Below are 25,378 nucleotides of genomic sequence, written 5' to 3'. Positions count from 1 at the left end.
CTTAGTTTTCAACTTGTTGCCAAAGAAAAATAAAGCTTTCTTCATCAAAAGCCTCTTCAAATTAATTTATTTTTTCCTTTGAAATTTAGTCAATTTGTATAATAATTAAGAGAAAGAGATGTCTTTAGTTTTTACTCTCGTATACATTATTTTTACTTCAAAGATAAAATATACGGAGTATATGAGTGTTTCGTTCTTACACACTCTATTCTCCTGATAATCTAGCTTTCAAAATCAATTTCAGTTAATTTTTTTTTTTGTTGATTTAAACAAGTGAATCATTTTAATTGATATGCATGATCAATATACAACTTTGATCATTTATATCTTTAATTTTATATTAATTTAGTTTATAAATTTAAATATTACGGAATATAAAAATGTAATCCTTAGTCCTTACATTATACTCAATTAAGATGGAGTAATAAAACTTAGTCTAGTGATAAGATTGTCACCTTGGGGGTTCAATCCCCACTAAAAGTACTTTAGAGTGGAGATTCCTTATCCTTTCCTCTCACTCTTAAAGTGTCTGACCCGTAAATACCGAATTAAAAAAACAGTGAGAGTTGATGTGAAAAAAAAAATTAAGATGGAGTAATAAAATGAAATTAAAAAAAAAAGTGAAAAAAAGGTGAAAAATGGTTGAAAATCTAGCTCGATTTAGGGAAGTACGATATAGTCGTACAACTTTAGATGTACCTAACTTTGAGGTGACATGATTTGATCAAACTGTTTTTTACTGACAAAGAAAGGGGGAATATCGATGTACGGTAGAAGACGACAAAACCGCCTAAGCCTTCCGCTTTTATCTTCAATTGTCATAAACAATCACACAAATGCCTCAACCTCCAAGTAGCGTTTCTCCAATGGCTTATAGGCTTATAGCTGTTTGGCTTTAACTCTAAAATTAACGTTTTCCAAATAAATTACAACCAACTCGATTATCCTCAAATGTATGATATGGGTATTATATATTCATATATTACTTTTGAGCCCAAAGGTCATTTCAATTATAATCTCGCCTTTTAGGTATATTATAGAATACTGTACATGAAATATATTTTTGACGTATTATTGTTTTATATAGTGGTCAAGGTCAATCTTGTTTAGCTTAATTTCAATTCAGCTCAACTAGTTCAGTTCGGTTCAAGTAAACATGAACAGACCCGATTGTATTAGGAGAATCATATCATTTATAAATTACTCTGTACAGATAAACAATTTGTATTTGTTATATTAGGGGTATCATTTGTCAATTACTCAAAATTTGTGGAATATTATACTTATATCATAACAAAATCTGCAAGGCGACCAATTGACAGTGTGGAATACTAGCTTCTTTGCCCTAATACAAATTGCAATGTACACAAAGTAACAAATTGCTATGAAATTTCAAATTTGGAGTGATTTGATTTTCAACATTTGACTTAAAGGCACCAAAATATAATACTCATATCAATCAAATAAGTAAAATAATCTAAAAGTCACATCAATTAAACCATAAACTATAATTCTCTTCATAAAAATGGTAGATATTATGAACAACAAATGTTATAGAACGAAAGGATTACTATATTTACTTGTCCCCAAGTCGTGTAACAGCTACAAATTGGCTGGATGAAGACCCTATCATATAAGACAACCAAATATGTTTCAAAAAAAAAATATACGACAACCAAATAAACCCTTTTAGATGATTCGAATAATTCATTTGGAATTTAAATGAAGATTCTGTAGATTCATGTACTTCCACTTGGATCCAAGCATATTACAAGAATAGTCAGATAATTAAAATATCAACCAATGGCATATAATTACAATATCTTATCAACATTTAATTAATAATTCAACCCACCTCTTCATTTTACTTTGGGCCAATTCTTCATTAAATTTAATAAATTCCTTATTATAAATTAACTAATATTCTGTTCTTTTCTGCTTCTCCAAGAGTTACAAGTTTTACAGTTGACTTGCTCGTTTTTAAAATAATAGTACAAAATTATATTTTAACAGTTAATTAATTATTATAATTATAATCTTAAGGTAAATTGTTAGAGTATCCTTCAAAGTGGGGTCTCTTCAAGTACACAATATATATAGAAGTACCAACTACAGAAAGAATCATAATCAAAATCACAAAAAAAAAACTAAAAAGTATCAAAAAAAATTTGGAAGATTTTTAGCTTTTAATTTTTTTTTTTCTCTTTGTTCATCAGCTAGAAGCCTAAAAAAAAAGAAAAAAAAATTAAATTATGGCGGTTCGAGGTTTAATAATCTTTTCTGTGCTTTTATCAAGCTTGGTTGCATCTTGCTATGGATCAGGCTTGTTCAAAGATCTTGCTAACACTCTCACCGTCTCTACCACCCCTACAGGCAAAGGTAACATCATTTATAATTTCTGAAATTAATTATTTGATCATAATTTTTATTTGAGTTATATTCACTTATTTCTTCTTCTAAATGAGGCATTAAAAAAAGTCAATTACTAGCATGATATACCATTGATTATCAATTTCATTGTTATTGTTTTGTTTTTGTTGAAAAATTTCATTGTTATTGTAATTATGTCTTTTTGAAGATCCATCTATTTAAAGTACACTCGGGTTTATCATGAGAATCATAATCTATGCTTACATCAAATTTACTTGTAATACATTTCTAAATTATATGATTGAGTTTGAAGAGAGAGAGAAAAAAAAAACTAAATTAAATACTCCGTACGTATGTATTTTTATAGAAAACAATGATAAGGGTGATGTTCATTTCAAAAAGATTGTGTATGAGCTTAACCGCTTTGAGTTGGATGAGAAACTTCATCAATCACAAGAATACACGCACTTTGTAGATTTGATTCAATCAAAGAGTTGACTTTCTAAATATATTAAGAAAAGTTGATTATATTACATAAACTTACTTAAATGATTGAATTCCTTATCTCTTCCTTTTATTAGTAAGACCTTAAAACATCCAAAATATATAGGGTACTTATATGTTTTAGCAAATTTATAGAGGTCCAATAATTATATAATGGTCTTTAATAATATAATAAATGTACCACCATGATACACAAAAGTTAAAATATATATCATAGTTATAAATTTGTCTAACCTTTTTCTGCTAAATCACTACACGTCATTTCTTTATTATTGACACAATCTTTACTTGATACAGTATTTCTAAGGGCGGGAAAAGACCAAATAACAGTGACATGGGGGTTAAACCGAAACGTATCAAAACTCGACTCTTCAGCCTACAAGCAAGTAGAGGTGAAGTTGTGCTTCTTAGCCGAGAGCCAAGTAGACAGGCCATGGAGGAAGACCGAAGATGAATTGGCTAGAGACAAAACATGCCAATTTCTAGTAGTTAAAAAAGACTTCACTTCATCAAGTGACTCATTTACCTACACTGTTAAAAAGGACGTACCAACTGCACATTACTTCGTCCGTGCGTACGTACGTGACGGCCCCGACGGCAAACAACTTGCCTACGGACAAACCACCGGTCTAGACTTGTCCGTTAAGAGTATTAGTGGCCGTAGCGCCTCGATCGACATTGCGGCTTCTATCTTCTCCGCCTTCTCCGTGCTTTCTCTAGCGTTTTTCTTCTACTTGGAGAAGAAAAAGGCTAAGAGGGCTACCTAAGGGAAAAAAACGTTACACCAAGGGTTTGGTGTTTCTTTTATTTTTCATTAATTTGTGAGGAAATTATGTGGTATTTTTCTTATGTATACTTTAATTTGATGAATTTGTGTGTTAGGCTTCTGGCTTTAACTACATACACCATCATCTTTTAATTATATAAATATGTGTAATCTATATTTTGTTGTTTGCTAATTATGTCAAATTTTAAGAGTTTTGGAGAAAGGTTATAAGAAGAACAATTTTTAACCAATAAATTTTAATTTCTAAGTAAATTTTTTTTTATATATTCTATGACTTTTTGATTAATTATACTTATAATTTTATTGCTTGCATTGTCAATTCTTCGATTCACTGATGCACGTGAAAGAGGATGTGGAATGATATTTTGATGTAAAAGAGTGAAAAAAAAATGTAAATTTATAATTAGAAAAAGGGAATATTTCGAGGCATAAAAAAATGAAGAGACAAACGTGACAATCACAACAATGTCATAATAGAATTGGAAGTAGGGGTGGCAATATCATCCAAACCCGATGGATAACCATCCACCCGATCCAAATATATGGATGAAAATCCGAACTTAAGCGGGTGACGGATGGATGATGGATGAGTCGGGTGACGGATCGGGTCGGATGCGGGTGATGATACATCCAACCCATCACCCGATCCATCATCCGACCCGTCCATCCATCCGTTAAATTTATATATATAAAAATAAAAATAAATATTTTTTTAATAATATAATGTACATTTGCAAGGTTTAGGAAGTAACATGTGCTTTAGAGTTAGTAAAAAGAAGCAAGTATTAGGAAGATGTATTAAAGTTTTTATTAGTTAATCACTTTTTTCAAAAGCTTTATCTTAATTATGAAAGTGCAAAGTTGTAGTTTTTCACCCGAATTATCACCCGATCCACCCGATTCATCCATGGATGATGGATGGATCGGATGTGGATGAAGGTAAATTTGGTGGATGGATGGATTAGGTGATGGATGGATCGTTGGTGGATGGAGGCGGATGAAGCATCACCCGACCCACCTCCGATCCATTGCCATCCCTAATTGGAAGGTTCAATGTTTTAATAATGCTTAGAAACGACTAGCAATTTTTTTGGCCGTATTCCACGCGTCCGTATTTACGTACTTGTTTTGGCCGTATTGTACGCGTTCATATTTTACGTATTTGCGAAATTTCCAAGAAGCAGATGGCAGTATATTAATTCATTAAGCTTTGGCAATGTTATGTATAGCATCATAATTTCATATACTTCGTAAATACTCCAATAAAATATAGTCTATAATCTATATTGTTTTTAATTTTCTTTATATAAATAATGTTAGTTATATTTCCTTCAAAAAAAAAATAATGTTAGTTATATTACCTCACGCAAAGCTAGTATAACTTGAATGGGCATCTTTATATTTGACTTTTTCCATTTTATTGAGTTAGTAGTTTACATATTTATAACTTGACTTAAACATATTAATCGGAGTGAATTTTACATTAGGGTATGTTCATATTTATTGAACTGAACTGAACTGAACTGATTGGAGCTGAATTGAACTGAACTGAACTAATTGGAGCTGAACTGAACTGAACTGAATTAAGCTGAAATGAATATTTTATGAGAGAGGGAAATTAAGAGCTGAACTGAACTGAACTGATTAGAGCTGAACTGAACTGAAAATAAGTAAATATGAACAGGCCCTTAGTCATTTGAAATATGACTAGCATAAAACATAATGTTTTAATGATGATATAGTTCATAAGTGACATATTTTTTTTCTAAGTAATTAATTATAGGAAAAATGGTATGAAATAGTATTATCAACATTATTTTGATTTATCAAATTTTTAGTTTCATTTATGTCATTTTTATTTTCTTATTTATAGTTTCTCAAAAAAATATTTATTTTATGTAGGATTAAAATTTTCAAAATTTATATTTACATTGTAGATATTATAAGACTAATTGTGGCCATTTTATAACGTGAAAAAAATAAACTAAGCATATTATATATCATTAAAATAATATGGTAGTCATATTTCAAATGACCGCGATAAAATCATCCTAATCAAAGTTACACGTTATCTACTTGCGTGAGAGTCGAAGTATTAATTGAAGTTGTAAGTTAGAGTATGAATGTTTATGGTTTTGGACTTTCAAACTTTTGGTACACTAAATACTTAAATAGAAGGTGATATACTGATAGTCTGATACTCCCTCCGTTTTAAAATATTTGTTCCACTTTCCATTTGCGGCCGTTTTTAAATACTTGCTCTATTTTCTTTTTTTGGAAAGCTCTTACAATATTTAATTAATTTCTCTCACCTAGTGGACCCAACATGTATTCTCTCTCCTCCAATTATCTCCACTCCTTTTGTCTTTTATATTTTTTAATTTTTCCACCAACCCCACTATTTCTACATTTTATTACTTTTTCCAATTTCTCCTAAAACTCCGCGCATAGAGAAATAAAGCAAGTATTTTAAAACGGAGGGAGTATCACATATCTTAGTATCTTACTAGTGCTAAAGATCTACATTGAAATTTATCGACATTACTACCCTCTAAAGCTTTGTACATATATGAAGGATAGAGAAAATGGATCTTTTTAATGGCAACACTTTAACTTTTGATTATACCAGTAACTACTAATTCGAATATTTTTATAGTAGCTAAAATCAACATTTTGAATGAATAGTAAACCTCTTTTCCCTCTTTGACTACTAACTTTAAACACACTCTCTAGTAGGGATGGCAATTTAGTCCGGATCCGACCCTACTCCGCCCCGATCCGAGGTAAAATATCCGCTCTGAGTCCGAGAAAAAAGTAATCCGAGTTCGACTCCGAGTCGGAGGAGGGTCGGAGTCGGATCCTACAAAAAATCCGAGAAAAAAATCCGACTCCGACGAATGTCCAACTCTAACGGATTATCCGACTCCTACTCTAATAGATAGTGGATTTTTGTATGGGTCATGGTGGCATTGGGTGTGGGTTGTAAAGGCCCAAATAGCCCAACATCTCAAAGTATATTGAATAATGAAAAAAAAAACTCGGAGTCGGGTCGGATCGGAGTCGGAGGTCGGATATTAAAGTCGGAGTCGGATGTCGGATGTCGGATTTAACCTCCGACTTCCTGTCGGGTCGGAGTCGGATTTAGCATAATCCGCTCCGAGTCCGACCCGTTGCCATCCCTACTCTCTAGTGGTCTCTACTACTTGAGAGATATCTACCCATGTAATTGAATTATTTGGTCTTCATTGTAAATAGGATTGATTCTTATACCTAACAATCCAAGCCCAAATCAGTGAGAAGTCCGAGAACTCAGCAACATAAGTATTAAAGGCAACACCTTATAGTCTTCAGAATGCGAGTGCATGCATCACAATGGATTGAACTATCGAAGGATAAACAAACAAAGAATTTACGCGAGACTCTTCTAATATAACATCATATATTCAGTACAATATACTCCATATCATTTAGGGAATGGAAATGAGCAAGGGATCATGCAAAACAAGCAAGCATTCTTAAAAGTGAAATGTCATTATATTTCTGAAAGCTACTCACAAGTTACAACTATTTCGTAACAATTAAGTAGGATAAGACAGTAGCATTGTTTGCCTGAAGTTCTGCATAACAAATACCAAGCAAGCAAGATAAGACTGTAGCATTGTTAGTCTGAAATACCGCAAAATTTCATACCAAGAAATTAAGGGTGAGCAAAAAAAAAAAAAAAAAAAAAAATTCAAGCAAGAAAGCAGGAGACACTAACATAGCAGTATAATTTTTATTCCTTATAATCAGACCTACATTTTGCAGTAGGTAATACCATCAACGGAACTCATTTACAAAAGAGCTGATCCATGGACCATAAGGCACCAGCTATCGAATCTAACAATAACGTATCAATATTGAATTGGAAGAAGAGGAAGAGGAAGAGGAATAATCTGTTAGATAAAGAATACATTACCAAACAGGAAGAGGTCACGACTCACGAATCAAACACCATATCTGTGCTCTTCATCCTGTCGGTTCCAACAAGTGATATTCTATCATCATACACATCAACATACCCAAATGCATCCGAATTGGGAGGACACTCAAGGGCTGCTTCGAAAACACGGTGATGGACCCCATGGGAATCAACTGAGTAACCCCCTCTATGTTCGTGGCCACCAAAGCAGACTTTTACACACTTGTATTTGTGTATAACATCCATCACTTCATTGTAATTCCATAGAATTGCTTCAGGTGTCGTTGCGCCAGGATCTAGAGGCAGGTGACAGCAGATGATCACCTTCTGTTTCAGATCAGTTGCATTCTGGAGGACTTGATCTAACCATTCCAGCTGTTCCCTTCCAATTGCTCCGTTGAACATCAGAAACCTTCTTTCAAGACCACTGAGTCCAACAGGACTATTTTTATCTAAGTTCGGGTTCTTTTCCTTGAGAATACTCACAGCTTCCATTGATTTTGGATGATCTTCAGGCCAACCTATGACACTAATATCATAGCCATCAAGAACAACAAATCGGTAATCATGTGTTGGTGAAAAATCATAATAAGCACTGCAATCATGACTTGGAATCTTCAATAATGGGAGTAGCGTTTCACGAGAAAGATTATAGAGGCAGTGGTTGCCAATCATGTGGTATACAGGGCCATTGAATTCTTCAAATTTGGAAGCAACCATCTTTACAGCATTTAGAGACTGGTCCTTTGGGCAGAATCCATCAACAATGTCGCCAAAATTGACAGCAAAACTAAGATGTTGGAGGCTATTCCAATTCTGGACCGCCCTTTCCAACACAAGTACACTGTGTCTATAATATCGAGGCACACCAAGAAAGGAACGACCGTCAGGAATATCAGCATATTGAACATCTGATATAACTCCAAAGGAGAAGAGCGGCTGTTTACCCTGAGCAGTGATTAACCCCATTCAATCAAAAGCTAATTGACCTAACAAATGACGAAAGCCAAAATTAGAACTGCTACTCTGTAAATATCAAAAAGAGGAAAAGAAAGGGAGTGGGAAGAAAGAGATAACAAATACAAAGTACTTGATATACAAGTATACATGCTGAATATGTAAGCTATTACACAAACATGATACAAAGACAAAAATAGCATCCAAATGACCTAAACTATTGAGATATGGGGAAGGAAAGGCAATGGGGTGGCAGGGGAGGACCCTGGGGTGAATGGAGGTTGGGGTATCAAACTTTATAGGTAATTTGAACTGAAATTGGTCAGTATGAGAACATAAAACAAGATTTGATAAGAAAATCTTAACAGGAAATATGACGGTCGATGTAGAACACAGAAGAACTGCCAAACTCAATACAAGTATAACAAAATAATCAATTTTTGCCTTCACCTAATCTTAAGTGTAACATCATAGTGCTTATGCTTGATACAAGCTTTCCCCAAAAGTCCAGTCCTTAGTGAACAATACTGTAGGCATGAAGCAAAATTTAAGCACTGACATTGAGACGTGCACAAAATTGTCTCCCCCAATATCTGATATTATAACTCATATTGTGTCTATTTCAGCTTGAACTCTAATGGACAAAATGAACTGTTTCAATAAGCTGTCAACAGCTTCTCAGTTGCTCCAAATAATAAACTATTCTACATATTTTGAATCATAGACACATGCAAACCACCTCACTCCACTTATAAAAGAAAATTTTTGGAAATATTTGAACCTCTGATTAGGAATGATATAGTGTGGTATACCATATGATACTTCTAAAGACTTGGAAAACTTTCAACATAGGCTCAGTTCATTTTGATGGAAAACAGTTTTCATGGAAAATTATTTTCTAGAGAAAACAGTTTTCAATGAAGTAAATAGTGTTTTTCTTTGTTTATTTGATTATATGAAAGCTTATGAGAAAAAGAAAATTGGAAATAAAAGAGAGGGAGAGGATAGAGGAGAGGAAATAGAGAAGTGAGGAGTAAAGAAGAAAATGTGGCATAACGTCTCTGCAAATCTTTAAAGTAAAACTTTCCACATATGAGAAAATTGTTTTCCACCCTTTTAAAAAACAAAGGAAAATGGAAAAATGGATGAAAATCATTTTCCAAGGTAATGCTTTCCACTAAAATAAACGGAGCCATAGATACAAAAAATTCTCGCAATTCTAACAGCAAACCATCAACTGAGATTCTTTAGTAAAGCTAACTTGACAAACACCTGATAAACATGTCACATAACATGAATATTTAACTCTTCATGAGTTCCAGCTCAAACACTTGCATATTCACAATTTATTTCAGTATAAGACAGATTATAGTCCCCTAACATAGTTTTATAAACAAACATAAGAAGTAAGGAAGATGGAAGTGTGTAACCAGAAAAGCTCTTGGTAACCAACAGAACTCAGGCAATGGTGTTCAGAGGACAAAAGGCATAAAAGTGTTTCATACTTTCACAATGGCAAACAAAAACTCCATTTAGTTCTGTTCCTCAACTGTTTTTGTGTTGCTTATAACCTATAATCATCACACCTAAAATTTACATGTAGTAGTCTCTTCAAAACCCCAAGACTAAAAGAACTAAAACGGTGCTCCTTCTTTCACATTAAAGGCTGCCATTTGATTTGTTTGGGGAAGGAAAAGACCCAAAGGTCAAAAACAGCAACATTGATTATAAGAAGGAAAGATTGGTAAGATTCCTTATTCAATAGCACAGTGTAATCAATTTGTCTCCTCTTCCCCCTTTTCAAACAATGTAATCAATTAGCATGATCAAGCTACTTCATCCTTCGAAAGTGTTGTTAAAATTCACCATCCTAACTTCTCACTGTTCTATTGGTTTGTTCATACGAAAAAGTCTAGAAGCCGAAAACACCAAAATAAGCTCATATCTATGTACTTCCCTAAAACTCTAAAAGCTCCTCAATCCATGGTACATTATATCTTCTCCCAACTAAAAACAACTAGATTAATTGATTTCTATTCTTCGAATCATCGGTCCAAAGCATTCACATCATAACTAAAATATCCCATAAATTATTCTTGCTAGGGTCAGTGAAATATCACATGTTAGCAACAAACAAGATATCACCTTGATTACACAATTTTACAAATTTGGCAGGTAAAGCTTCATACTGAAGCTGATAATAATGTAATCTCGTTATAAATTTAGCAAAAAAAACTTCAATTTCTCCAACAATTAAGCCTAATCGCAAAAATATCATAACCCAAATTGGATCAAGACACATTAATCTTTTGGGAAGTAGCAAAAAAAAAAAAAAAAAAAAAAAAAAAAAAAAAAAAAACCCAATTGATTAAAGCCCTAGGAAATTACTTGATCCCAAAAATTAAAGCTTCTATTGATAAAAATTGCCTCAAAATTTAAAATTTTCACAAAATAAATGCTAATTGTGATAAACCCATTATAAATATTGCAAATGTAATAGTGAATCAAACAAAGCAAAGACAGAAATTGGGAAATAAAAAGGTAAAAAATCAATACGCCCAAAAAATAATTCGGGGAAATTAAATGATGAACAAAGGTGAAGAATTTACCTGCGTCTTTGTAATGCTTAAAATTTGAGACAGGCAATGCTAGAAAGAGATCAATCGATCACCTTTGAAGTAAGAAGTTATGAAATAGGATATAGAACGATATGATCATAGTAGTATATTCATATGATCGTCTTACGCAACTTTTGGACTTTTTTAGAGAGTTCACGGGGCCTATGGCAGAAGTAACAACTGTGGAGTTTTATACTAGTATACATACAATCGGCCACGTTTGGTTGTACCTTGTTCCTCGGCGTATATGTATCAATGTATCCCTCCAATAATACGAGGCGTTCTTAAAGCAAGTTTAGCCCCAAGTCTTAAGATTTGGATGTGACATTATTTTTGGTGGTCCCCATTGAAAATGATGTCATCAAATTCTTGTTAAGACTCACTAAGATTTACACAAATTTATCACTTTAGCCCTAAAACTTAAATATTTGACATATTATATGTAGAAAAGTGTAAGAAAAAAAGGGATAATAAAAATAAAAATGAAGTGGATGAAGTGGGTCTCAATCTCAAGTCTTAAGTTGAGTCTTGAAATTTCAAGACTCAACTTGAGACTTGCTTGAGATTTTTGAAAAAAAATGGGAAAAGTCTTAAGTACAAATCTTAAGACTCAAAATGATGATGTCACCCCAAGTCTTAAGACTTGGAGCTAAACTTGCTCTTAGAGCAAGATTAACCCTGTCTGGTCTTAAGATTTTAATTAATTTCCACATCAGATTTTATATTAAATTTATTTATTTTTTTTAATTTTAATTATGTTAAGACTCCTTAAGACTCAATCAGATTTATCTCTTCAATCATAAGACTTATTTTAGATTTATTTAAAATATTTATTAATTTTTTTTTGTCTTTTAACAAATGTATTTCAATATATTTTTTTTGAAATACATATATAATTTTAATATGATATGAATATTCACAGTGGGGTAACAAATTTCTAACCAATTTAGATGTCACAGTTGAAAAATAATAGCAAAATAGATCAAGCAAAAAAAAAATCAATTATAATGGAACTACATGAATTTAATTGATTTAAAAATGCATGAAATTTTAAAATTACACATATTGCATTAAATAGTTGTAAATGTATACAAAAAATTAAAAACAAAGTTCATATCTATAAAAAAAAAAAATTGGAACAACATACATACATTTTTTTTTAAAAAAAAAACAACGTTCATAGATTTTTTTTTTTTTTAAAGAAGTGTACATAAATTATAATGTATTTAAAAAACTAAAAAAAAAAAAAATTATTATCAAAATACCGTGTTTTGATGTATATATAGGGAAAACACTGTGTATAGTGTATAGAGTTGAGTCTTAAGTTGAGTCTTGAGTTTTCAAGACTCCACTTCAGATTTTGTTAAGACTTAACTTCTTAAATGCATTAAAAAAACAAAGTCTTGTCTTAAGATCACAAAATCAAAAAATGATGATGTCATCCTGAGTCTTAAGACTCAGGGCTAATCTTGCTCTTAGAATAGTTGAGTTTGATTTCGGTCGACTTAATTTTTGGCTTATTTTTTATTTTTAGGGTGTGGGGAGAGTAAACAAGATAACAATTAGCTAAGCTACAACATGGGTAAGAGTATATGATGAATTAAAACCCTAGCCTCCTTTTCTCTCTTCTCTCTCCTAAACCTAGTCTCCATTGTCAATTTTAAAGGGGCTTCCATCGGATTTCACCGGTGGAAAGCCCCAATCTTTATTTTCCTTTAAGCCTTTTGTTTTAGGTTACAATAATGTCTTCCTCGAAAGAAAGGGTTTATCTCCTTCGAAAGACAAGGTTTTTTCGATCTCCTTCAAAAGACAAGGTTTTTTCGATCTCCTTCAAAAGACAAAGTTTTTCGTACTCCTTCGAAAGACAAGGTTTTATTTGTGCTTAATTTGGTCTTCGGTTGTGTGGGGCTACTATTGATTGTGGCTCGGATTCGGGTTACGGAATCAGCTCAAGAATTGACTTTCTCACAAAATTGCGAAGCGACGACGGATCCACTCAAAAAGTTGTATGAGACAACGAATCGAGAATATGTCGAATTGTTATATTTATGTATTTGGATTCTTAGCCCTTCCCCGATTAATTCTTGTTTGATTTTGTTAAATTCGTTTTCATTATCGTTCATTGTCAATTGTAGATGTCGTATGGATTATATTAATGAAATTTAGTGTCCTTTAGGACTTTTTTCAAAAAAAAAAAAAAAAAAAAAAAGCTACAACATGGGTAGCACACATTGTGCTTAAGTTATGAATTTATGAATTCTAAATTTCCAACACATTACTTAAGTTACAATTAGAAAGAGTGACAGTAAAACATTGAAAATTAATAACTTTAACCCAATCAAAGGCTAAGAAGTACCAAGTACCTTCTTTTTATGCTAGTTGTTATGGCGGTACCTGTATTTAAAAAAATGGTAAGAAGGGGAGGAACAAACTCCTTTACGTGTGATGAGCTTATTTAGGAATACTATTTCATACAAGTTTGACAATTATATTTGCTATTAGAGACTAAGATAATTTACTTACATTCTCCGATACCTTTAGGATCATCAAATGGTTTATGTGACATATCTTTTTATTTAATTAAATTTAACACCTTAAACTGACAAAATTTCAATGTCTACAATATAAGCAAATTGTTATTCAAAAAGTTTTAGTAATACATTTTATAGGTTAATTTGTAAATTACCACCAAAAAGGGACCTGTTTTGAAATTATCACCCGTTAAAATTTTTATTTTAAATTACCATCCCTTAAATTAAAAAAAAAAAAAAAAAAATCAGACTACCACCTTTTTAGAATATCCGGTGGAATTTCCGTTTGAAGGCCCCACCTAATCAACTTCCCTCCTTTTTTTTCTTCCTTCCCCTCGACCTAAGCCTCTCACTGTTGTATTAAACTCAAAAAAGAACTTCCCTCATCAATTCCTTCAATTAATTTGTTCAAACATCATCAATCTTTTCCCTCTTTCTTCCTTTAATTACCCAAATGTTAAATCAAAACCCTAACTTTTGTTTTTCCTGCAAATTGAATGATGTACTGTACTTGCCCAATTCAATTGTCCCAAGAACCCTAATTATAAAAAACGCCCAATTCTATTGCCCCAAGAACTCTAATTCCTAAATATAACCATTTACCCCAATTTTTGTTGGTGAAAAACCCTAAATTAAGAACATGTGGATTCATACTTTGGTTGCGAATTGAGTGTCTCCACTTGTGAGGATAAATTCTTCAAACACTAACATGCGAAATTTGAGAAAATTTGGTTGAAATTGGGGAACAAAATTGTGAATTGAAGTTTGAAACTTTATAAACAAAAAAAATCGGGGAGGGAGACAGTAAAAAGAGTCAAAGTAGTCGTTACTAGCCGTTGGGTGGGACCCTCAAACGGAAATTCCACCGGATTTTCTAAAAAGGTGGCAATCTGAATATTTTTTTATTTAAGGGGTGGTAATTTAAAATAAAATTTTTAACGGGTGGTAATTTCAAAATAGGTCATCTTTTTAGGTGGTAATTTACAAATTTTCCTATATAGTATACTTTTTAAGATAAGAGGACATAGGAGATGGAGGGGTGTCCTCTCCAAGTGGTTGGGGGTTCGATCCTCAACCCCCCCACCCCTTCCTGTGATAGGGTGGGGGATCCCCCTATCTTACCGTTTTTTTTTAAGAAAAAAACCTCCTCAAGACAAGACAACGAGGCTTTATTTTACTACTACGTAACTACTACGAGCAGCAATGTGTAGTGGAACAGTCTCCGCCAGCCGGAGTGCAACTCGATCAGCGTATCGTCGACAGCAACACCAGTACCAGCTCCCTCTAGCATGATATTTAATTGGACAAACCATCATCGGTTTCACGACGGGCAACTGCCCTACTGCGTGCTTACCAAAACAATCATGCTAATTATATGTAGCAGATAACCAAATTTCTTCATTAGTTTATTTCTTCCATAGAAAATCACTAAATAAATTTTGGAAAAATACACTTTAATAATCCCAACTATTGTCGATTTACTTGTAAAAATCCCAACTAAGGTTTATTTTTTAACAATCCTAACTATTACATGAGTTTGCTTCTAGACCCAACCGGTCAACACCAAGTCAATGACTTGTTGTAATAGGTTACTAATACATGTGTCGGCACGTGATTGGTCTATAATTAAAAAAAATTAAAACCCTAATAGCCACCACCTCCTCCCCTCCCGCCACCCTTAAACGCCACGGCCAACCCCCAGCTAGTCGGAAAACGACCAACCGTCTCCCTTAACCCCCGAAAACGGTCAGTCGTCCCCTCCCAACCCCCAAAACCACCCTAGCCGTCCTACTCCCACCCCCAAACCACCCATCCTCCCTCGAAAAGCAACCTCCACCCACCGCAATGGCGCAGCCAAAGTAGCGGTTGCCACCACCAAAGTAGCAGGGCCAGCAGCAGCCACCGCTATGGCGTAACCAAAGCAGCGACGAACCGCACCCCTCAATTATAGCAGCCCCAAAACCGTCCTGCCAAAACCGCTCACAACCCTTTGCTTCCTTATCACTCCCTTCAGCCACCACAACCCCTCAATCTCTCACCTCAACTTATTGCACCTCAATTGCAGCACAAAGATGGAAGATTGGGAAAAATTAAGAGCAACAAACCAATCACCTCGCTACAATTTTTCGCCCTATACATCGGCGCTGCCATTAAGCACCACCAATCACCTCCTTATCCACCATTCACCACCCCGCAACATTCACCTCCAAACAGAACAACACCAGCAGGTTAAAACCCATATTCGCACCAATTTCAACCTTGATTTGCAGCAATTTCGCACAACAACCACCATAAATTAAACCCAGATTTGGTTCGACTGTTTTCGGAAGGTTAGGGAGGTGGCCGCCGGCTTTCAATTGGCTGTGGTGGCTGAGATTTCACGATGGGGTTGCTGGGTTGACTGGGGATAGATTTCTGTTTTTTTAGTTTTTTTTTTGTTATTTATTTATTTGTTTATTTATAAATATTAGGCCACTCATGTGCTGACATGTGGCATTTAAAAACCAAAAAAAAAAAAGTTTACCCTTTTAGCAGGTAACCGATTTTTGGTACTGCTGGAGGAAAAATCATATAATAGTTAGCTAGGATTGTTAAAAAATAAACCTTAGTTGGGATTTTTAGAAGTAAATCGGCAATAGTTGGGATTAATAAAGTGTATTTTTTCATAAATTTTTTGTTTCTTTTTAATTACTTGCAAAGTTGCAACCCTTCTCACCTTCACACTTATGCCAATGTATTATTTTAATCTATAATTATCAAGTAATAAAAATTAAAAAAATAAAATGTTAAAAAAGTATAAATTGATCCGACTCTAACAAAATCCCACGTGACTGTATTTTTTTTAAACATGAAAAAAGAAACTAAGAAAGTACAGTGATATGTGTGTGTGTTTTTTTAGTTTTTAGTTTTCCTTTAGTTTTTAGCCCTTAGCTTTTATAGAAATAAGAAGATAGGAAATTAATAAATACAGTAAACTTCATTAACGACGACTGTTACAACAGTATCTTTGGTGTGATGAAAAAATCAATTACATCGTGATTCATGATATTTTTTTGAGTGGACAAATTGTTCAATACTAAGTTAAAAAACATCCTTAATTATGGAAATGTATCCTCGTTGTCCCAAGAATAGTATTTTTCATGATGGAGTATATATTTTCATTACGTACCGTTGAACATCACCCCTAAAGTGGTAATATACTCAGGGTCCAATTGTTACTATATTTGTACAGTTACTCAATTAGGTAATGAAATTGACATCTTACCATGCATACCTTTCTATGTTTAGAAATAGTTTTCGTTTGAAAGTCCATCAACCACATTATTCATAGTATTATCTCCGACTCTCCGTCCTCCTAACAATTGCATTGCAATCTCAAACGCATGCTAAATTAAAACAAATGTAATTCAAATACACAAAGACACAGCATATATTTATAAATTAAGTACTTAAAACAGAAGTAGTCTTGTGTAGTATATTCCACAAGACAAGACAAGACAAGACAATCCAGGCTTATAAGCTAGGAGTTTATTTTACTACTCCAATATAGTACGAGTAGAAATTTATAGGCTTATAGGCTTATAAGACAATCCAGGCTTATAGAAATTTATTGCGGTTTGGTTTGCGGTTTGGTGCGGTCTAAACCACACTCTGTACAGCCCTAAAGGTCGTAGATCGTACACGGTTACCTACACTTGGCTAGTAAGAGTTGGATTTCTTAGCTTACCTATTGATTTATGTCTTAAATGTGCAAATGATTGACCTCCTAATTAATAACTTGACTCTAACAGTAAAGTTTCATCTTTAATCATTTCCTCCATTAAGAATGAGGATGGGCTAGATTAAGTTAGGGCATGTTTTGATTTACTGGACTGAATTGAGCTGAACTGAATTGTTTATAAGAGAAGAAAATTAAAAACTAAACTGAATTGAAATTAAGCTAAAGAGAACATATCCTTAGTCTTTGATGAATTATACTTTCACAGCTTGTTTAGTAGAAGGAAATCAACGATCATAACGTGCTATTAATGCATACTTTTGTAAGAGAATAAACTTTGATATAAATGATCCCCAAAAATGTAACAACTTGGTTGACCTCAAACACCAAAGTAGAACGTACTACCAAAACATGAGGTACCTAATGTTTTAGAAGATATGTTTGAGTTAGAATTTCAAAGGAATTTGAGACTCATCAAGGTTAGACAATCACTTTGTAATAATAGTTTTCCAAGTTCTTTTGAAGGTGAAGGTTTAATTGTCTTTATCATATGGCAAATGAATCTATTGTTTTGAAAAAATTCATATTTAACCAAAGGAAGCTCAATAAATAAATTTTTTGAGGGATCCGTAGTAGTTCAACCAAAGTCTTCTCTCGAGGGAAGACAAAAAAATACTCACGGTCCAATTGTGACTATTCGTACAGTTACTCAGTTAGATAATGAAATTTACATGTTACTACACCTTTTATCTTTAGTCCAACCCCATAGTTGAGAACGTTTTCACTTAAAAGTCCATCTAGCACATTTATAGTATTATCTCCGTCCTCCTAACAATTGCATTGCAATCTTAATTTCCTAAAGAAAAGTTAGAAAGTTTGTTTCGAAAGCATGTTCATCAAACACAAGGTAAAACAAATTCAAAACCACAAAGACACGGCATAATTTAGTACATAAAACAGAATTAGTCTTGTGTAGTATACATGTGTAGTATATTCCACAAGACAAGACAAGACAATCCAGGCTTATAAGCTAGGAGTTTATTTTACTACTCCAATATAGTACGAGTAGTAATTTAGTACACAATAAACACATACATAGTCATGCATCATTCTTAGGAACAAGTACCATAAAAAGCACCATCGCACGTCAGTCCTGGACAACAACTCCAAGTTAGACCGCAAGAATCACCAACTCCTGGACACCATTCGCACTTGTTATAGATAAGGCGGCATGCTTGGTGTTCGCAGCACTCAGTACTACCACTACCAGCTGTACAGGATCCACCAGCCGGTGTGCAACTCAGGGAATTGTCGACAGCAGCTCCAGCTCCCTCTAGCATGATGTTTGAAACAAGTGAGAGCAAGAACTGCTGATCACGATAATTGGACAAACCATCATTGATTTCACGGCTGGCATTACAAGTTGTGCTCATCAAAATCATGCTAATAAGTAGCAGATAACCCCATTTCTTCATCTTTTCCATGGATGATTAAGTAATACTTTAATTTGTGTGTGTAGTTTTATTTTTAGCTTGTCCCTCGGTTTTTATAGGAAACGCTACTACTCATCAGCTTTTCCATGCTACTATGATTTGTTGCAACTGTATCCACCCATGTGATTTAATTTAATCGATCATCAATACTAATATTTAATACCACACATGTCATATTTTGGCATTTTTTTTTATTTTTATTTTTATAATGAGTGTATGTATGAGTAAACATGGGCAACGGGCCGTGCCGTGCCGCCGCGGGCCGTGCCTGGCTGTGTCGCGGTGTGGGCCGTGCCGTGCCGGCTCCGCGACGGGCCGTGCCGTGCCGTGCCTGAAATTGACACACCCCAGCCCACGGCACGGCCCACGTGCCTTGCGGGCCGTGCCGTACCGGACCGCAGGCCAAATCGTGCCACCCTTTTTAATTTTTTTCTTTAATAAATGAAAAAAAAAACGAATTAAACGATATATATATTTTTTTTAGTACAACTTAATATATGTGATTAATTTATGTTTATGTTAATGTTAATATAATTTGTTTACATTTTTTGAACAACTTTATTTTAATTTAGGTTATATAAATTATTTATCTAATTAATAATTATGTTTAAGTTTATATAAACAAATAAAATTTTTTTTATTAATTTAGCAAAAAACAACAATGCATATAATAATAATAAAAAAAAAAATACGAGTGCGATAATCCTAAAAAACAAAAAATTGAAGAATAACTTATTTTATTATATGACGGTAGCCGGTACGATAATTTAATAATACAAAATAATTAAATTATTTTATTATATGGCGAGCTCGTGCCGTGCGGGCACGTGCCTCGTGCCGTGCCGGCGGGTCGTGCCAGCGTGCTGGCCCACGTGCCGGCCACCGTGCCGCCCGCCGTGCTACGTGTCGTGCCCGTGCTGATTTCCAAAAAAGTGTTCACGGCACGGCCGTTCCGGCGACCATGCCGTGCCGGGCTGTGCCGGAGTCGTGCCAGGCCCGTGCCGCCCGCGAGCCGGCACGGCCCGTGCCCATGTTTAGTATGGGTAGTCCAATTATTTGATTTAATCTATCATCAATACTAATATTTAATAACCCACATGTATGAGTAGACCAATTATTATTTGATTCAATCGATCATCGATCAATACGACTAGTATTTAATAACCCACATGTTATATTTTGGCATTTATTCTTCTCTTTTCTTTTTCAAACGCTTTAATTTTCACTTTTTAAAAATAACTAGCTTTTTGGCCTGTTTAATGCACGGGTTGTTACTTGGTTTAATTATATGAAATAATTGCTTTATTTCTAAAAGTTAAAGAAAAAAAAAAGACCGAGGGTGGTAAAACTGTGAAAGAAGAAAGGAATTTATTTAGATATATATACATGGAGATTGTGAAATATGAAAAGATATACGAAGTATTAGTTTAAATTATGTTCAAAGTCTAGGAGATGAAAAGATTATTTTTTTTTTTAATTATAATTCATATGTTTATATAATGAGTACTAATTAATTGAACTTTATTTTATTATGGTGGATATAGAATACTTCTTTTTCTTACTTTAATATAAATATTAAGGGAGGTCACATGTGTCATATGGGGCATTGAGTGACTTGTGATGCCATGTGTCATATAAAAAAATTGTGGTTTGTGTTTTTAAATACTAAGTATAGATAGATAAAATGATACTCGTAAGATTTTATTTGTGTCACTTAAACTTCAAAATGTCATTATTATAATGTCCTTTAGCTACACACACACACAAAAAAAAAAAAAAAAAAAAAAAAAAAAAAAAAAAAAAAAAAAAAAAATCATTTTACACACACTCACTATTCTTCTATTTCTTTCTTCATTCAAAATGCAAAATTTGCGCAACACCACTCATTGAAGAGGGAAAGTAGATAAGATCCACACCACTTCCAAGCTCCATCAATCATAAATATAGACAAGTTGATAGAGTAAGTAGGGCATTATGATTTATGAATATAGACAAGTTGATAGAGTAAGTAGGGCATTATGATTTATGAATGGGTATGAAGAATTTGTCATTTACCATTTGAATTGTTTTTACTCCGTATTTTAACTCTTCCAATCCCATAGTAATATAGTACTCCGTATAGCTTTATTTTGGCAAAATTTGCTACAACCTTCTGTTACTAAAAGAGGGTTACGTTTGACAGTTTAAGCGTTTCCTTTTAAGTTTTAACATATACTTGGTATGTTTCAATTATTTTCTAGATTAATGTAAAAAAAAAAAAATTAGGAAAATTGTTTCCATTAATCTGAACTTTGCCTTGTTCGCCCAAATTAATCCATACTTTCGATTATTATTTATCACTCCCAACTTTAGGGGGTATTAATATCTATTGCACCCAAATGACTTGGAACCGGTTAGAGTGGTAAATTTTGCTGACTTGTGATTAGTTGCACACGTGTCGCAACCTGATTGGTTAAAAAGTTAAAAAATCAAAAAAAATATTTTTTAAAAAAAACTAAACCACCCAATACCCAACGACAACCCGCACTCCGCAGCCACCCACTACCAGCCATCCCCCTTCCCCCGGAGCACCGGCCACCCAATGCAGCAGCCCCATGCCCCCATCCATCTCTCTTCTCTCGCGCACCAAAGCAGGGGAAAGGAAATGGGCGCCCACAGGCCGCGCTCGCGACGAACGCGGGCTGCTATGTTCGAATTGCCTAACACTTGTTGAGGACGGCTGCGGGTCATGGTGAAGCTATGAGTTGTTAATTGGGGCTGTTGCGCGCGATTTGTGGTGATTTTGGTGACGGTGGCTGGGAGCAGAGGTGGTTCGGTGGCCGTAAGAAGGGTTGGTTGCGGTGTTGATTGCTAATGTAGGTGCAACGGGAACAGGGCCGGGGAAGATTGGGTGGGTTTTCAGGGGGAGTGGTCGGCGCCGTTTTTCGGGAGCGATGGAGGGCTTTTGGGGGTGGGGGCGATTTTCCGGCGGGGTGGGGTGTTTACCGGGATAGGGGTGGGGGTTGGGCTGGGTTTGATAATTTTTTAAAAAAATAATAAAAAATTTGTTTTTATTTTTTTTTAATTTTTGTTTTTATTTTTTTTATTTTTTTGGACCTATCACGTGTTGACACGTGTCTGGTGACTTGCTATATCAGGTTAGATGACCGGTTGTGTGCAATAGAAATTAATACTCCCTAAAGTTGGGAGTGATGGAGAATAATCCAAAGTAGGGATTAATTTGGGCGGACGAGGCAAAGTTAAGTATTTTGCTTGTTATATACACCCGGGTGTACCATACATCCATAAGTATTTTTCTCTCATTTTGATGGTGGTTTTTTTTTTTATTTATTTAATCATCAAATGAATGAAGAGCAAAACTAACATTGGGTTAGTTGGGTGTACCATACACTCGAATGTATATAACAAATTTTAACTTTAGTGATGTTGGCATACCTTTCCGATATTTTTTTTCTTTCCTCAATATAAGGGATTTTTTTGCTGCTACCCGAACTCGAGTCGATACTTGACCCAAGTCATACCCGAAACCGAATCGACTCGGCTCGACCTGCAACTGACTCAATTGTTAGCTAACCCGAAAGTGACTCGACCCAAACCCGTCCCGAATGACCCGTTTGCCAGATCTAAAATAATGTATAATGTATATGTGGATATATAATTAATTTTCAAAATAATGATGATGCTATCTAGCTTAAATGTTAAGAAAAGACTAAAGAATGGTATCTTAAACTATACCTTATATTCTTGTCAATTTAATTTCAAAAGTTTCAAAATTTCGTAGTAACACAATCATCCAATAAGGAAATAAATTCTAAACACACAAGATTATACTGATTTTAACTTTCCACTGTTTGATTATGTTTAATAAGTGATATCAATAGTTGTGTGTACCTCACTAAGTCGCTGCTCTTTGATTTAAAACCATAGTGACCTAGGTTATTATTTATATATTTTGGCAAAAGGATGACATTGTGAAAATCCCTTAACCTTGGATATAAATGGTGTGTATAAGAACATCATGTTGTCTTTGGCCTCGAGTTCAAATTTGTTATCCTCTAGTGATGTTGGCATAATTTTTCAATACTTTTTTCTCTTTTCTTAATATAACTTTCTCAACAAATAATTGACAATTTTCAAGTAATATACATTATTATTTTACTTGTGTGTTTTAAATCCTTTATTTTGACAACATTGAAATAAACTTCAGTAACGAAAATTTCAAAACCACATCAACAATTTTTTAGAAAAGATGATGAATTTATGTCATTTACTTATTGTATTATAACCCTCTAATATTTTACTATAACCCTCCCTTTTTTAACTCTTTTTTTTAATAAAAAAAAAACTATGGGATGAAGATAAAGAAAAACCACAAAACTATATTAAGGTTAAAACCGTCCAACTATATAACATTTTTGAAAGTATGTTGATATGGATGTCTATAGATAGAGTATAAAAAGAGAATTTTATTAGGATATTTTAGATTTTAACACCTCATAAAATCCCGAAAATTGTTTTTAACACCCCCATAAAAAAAATTGATTTTAACACCAGATAAAGCTACAAAAAATGGGTATTACCACCACTTAACGGATTCCGTTTAGGAATTCCGTTAAGTGTAATCCACGGTGACACATGTCACCCTTTTATTTGTTTAAAAAAAAGATTTTTTTTTTTAAAAAAAATAAAAACCTCACAGCCACCACCTCAGCGCCACCACTGCCCTTCCCCCGACCCACCACTGACCTCCCAGACCCTACCACTGGAGACGCCGTCGCACCCCTAAGCGACCTGAACCCTCCCCCTCCCTTTCCCGCAACCGCTTCGCCCCCAAAAACCACAAAACCCAAAACCCTCCTTCCCCAAAACGACCACTGCACAGATCCGGCCACAAATGGCCGAAATCGGCCGGCTTTAGGGCTGAGTGGCCTTAACCGGCCGATTTTCGGCCATTTGTGACCGGAATCGTTTATGTTTTGGGGGATTCGTTGTCGTTTGCGGTTGCGGGTTTTGTGGTTTTTGGGTCGATTGCGGTTGCGGGGGAGGGAAGGGGGCGTTCTGGTGGGTTGAGAGAGGGAGGGGGAGGAGACGCGTTGCCGATGGTGGCTTTGGGGAGAACAGTGGTGGGTTGGGGGGAGGGCGGTGGTGGGGCAGGGGTGGCTGGGGTAGTTTTAGGTTTTTTATTTTTTAATTTTCTTTTTTTTAATTTTTTTATTTTTTGGCCAATAATAAAACGACACATGGCTTTATGGGCCCACTTAACAGATTCCTAAACGGAATCAGTTAATAGGTGGTAATACCCAATATTTGGAAATTTGTGTGGTGTTAAAATAATTTTTTTTTATGGAGGTGTTAAAAACCATTTTCGGGTTTTTGTGAGGTGTTAAAATCTAAAAAATCCATTTTATTATTTTGGTTATAATTGTTTACAGTATTGATTAGTAGTTCATGAAATATTATTGTCAAATGAAATATTAAAATGATTTTTATACAAATCATCTCTCTTCATTTATGACGCTGACTAGGACTCATTAACTTTGGTAAGAAATTTGTATTTAGTAGTAACGTAATATAGAGTATTTATTTGATAATGACTGTAACGTTATATATTTTTTTGGTAATGTTATATTTTTTTTGGTAACGTAGTAGTATGGCGCCAATAAAATTCGTCATCAAGAATTCCTCCCTACTTGTACTTTTTGGCGCCAAGCACCAAAAAATCCCCCCCCCCCATTTTCCCTCTCATTTTTTTAGCTTATGGTGAGTTGGCAATTTGTAAGTGATGTTGTATACATACTTGACCCACATACAACCATTGTATGTGTATCACTACTTATGTTTTAGAAGTTATGTTTGAGTTAAAATTTCAGAGCACATTGAGACTCATGAGGGTTAGTTAGACCATCATGCTAATAATTACGTAGCAGTCTTGTAGCGACCATCATAATTGCTACCCCCCATTTCCCTTCCTACCCACAAAAAGAAAACTCCAAAGATAAGGATAGCATAGCAAGATGAATAGATATCACTCAGCCTTGATCTTCTGTCACGCATTCCCTTCTTCAATTTTTGGTACAAGTTCAAATTATACTCCATCCTTCCGTTATGGATAGCCCCTTATGTCCTAACTAACTTAAGTTCCAAAATGATAGTCCTAATTGCCTTTTCCAACTACTATATTAATACTGATTTTTTTATTCAAATTTTTTTTCAATTTGCAATTATATTTATGCAAACTTAACTTCCCTATGTATATTTTGCATTTTCATATACTTTTATTACTTTGTCTCTACTTTTTTGCATACCCCATGTAAATTTACCTAATTTCCAATGTACTTTTACTACCGGTAATTCTTATTTAAGCTTCTTAATTTCCGTGAAATTTCACCATAAGAGACTATCAATAAGGGACGGATGGAGTATAGTTTAATTTGTATAT

General features: G+C 34.1%; 3 protein-coding genes across 3 annotated transcripts; 1 reads left to right on the top strand and 2 right to left on the bottom strand.

Moving 5' to 3' along the window:
* The first annotated feature begins 1,975 nt into the window (after positions 1 to 1,975).
* LOC145571913 (high-affinity nitrate transporter 3.2-like) lies at positions 1,976 to 3,895 on the top strand. The gene is made up of 2 exons (XM_081630939.1): positions 1,976 to 2,379; positions 3,172 to 3,895. The coding sequence occupies exons 1-2, from the start codon at positions 2,253 to 2,255 to the stop codon at positions 3,639 to 3,641; spliced, it is 597 nt and encodes a 198-aa protein (XP_081487065.1). The 5' UTR covers positions 1,976 to 2,252; the 3' UTR covers positions 3,642 to 3,895.
* A 3,516-nt stretch (positions 3,896 to 7,411) lies between these two features.
* LOC145571912 (manganese-dependent ADP-ribose/CDP-alcohol diphosphatase-like) lies at positions 7,412 to 11,458 on the bottom strand. Its single transcript, XM_081630938.1, has 2 exons — positions 11,189 to 11,458; positions 7,412 to 8,611 (listed from the first exon to the last, which is right to left on the bottom strand). The coding sequence occupies exon 2, from the start codon at positions 8,589 to 8,591 to the stop codon at positions 7,641 to 7,643; it is 951 nt and encodes a 316-aa protein (XP_081487064.1). The 5' UTR covers positions 8,592 to 8,611; positions 11,189 to 11,458; the 3' UTR covers positions 7,412 to 7,640.
* A 7,100-nt stretch (positions 11,459 to 18,558) lies between these two features.
* On the bottom strand, positions 18,559 to 18,930 carry LOC145570819 (beta/delta-urticatoxin-Uf2b-like). Its single transcript, XM_081629950.1, has one exon. The coding sequence runs from the start codon at positions 18,928 to 18,930 to the stop codon at positions 18,559 to 18,561; it is 372 nt and encodes a 123-aa protein (XP_081486076.1).
* Between the last annotated feature and the right edge of the window lie 6,448 nt (positions 18,931 to 25,378).

Source organism: Chenopodium album, chromosome 12, assembly GCF_948465745.1.
Source record: "Chenopodium album chromosome 12, dcCheAlbu1.1, whole genome shotgun sequence".
NCBI classification, from domain to species: Eukaryota; Viridiplantae; Streptophyta; class Magnoliopsida; order Caryophyllales; family Amaranthaceae; genus Chenopodium; species Chenopodium album.
The sequence above is the reverse complement of the archived record's forward strand: the minus strand, read 5'-3'. Positions and strand labels throughout refer to the sequence as shown.

What these genes read in the sequence shown, in the direction of transcription:
- LOC145571912 (XM_081630938.1), bottom strand. Translation starts at nt 8,591, where the DNA reads ATGGGGTTAATCACTGCTCAGGGTAAACAGCCGCTCTTCTCCTTTGGA.
- LOC145571913 (XM_081630939.1), top strand. Translation starts at nt 2,253, where the DNA reads ATGGCGGTTCGAGGTTTAATAATCTTTTCTGTGCTTTTATCAAGCTTG. An exon ending in TACCACCCCTACAGGCAAAG is followed by an intron (nt 2,380 to 3,171) that starts GTAACATCATTT and finishes TACTTGATACAG; the next exon opens with TATTTCTAAGGGCGGGAAAA.
- LOC145570819 (XM_081629950.1), bottom strand. Translation starts at nt 18,930, where the DNA reads ATGGAAAAGATGAAGAAATGGGGTTATCTGCTACTTATTAGCATGATT.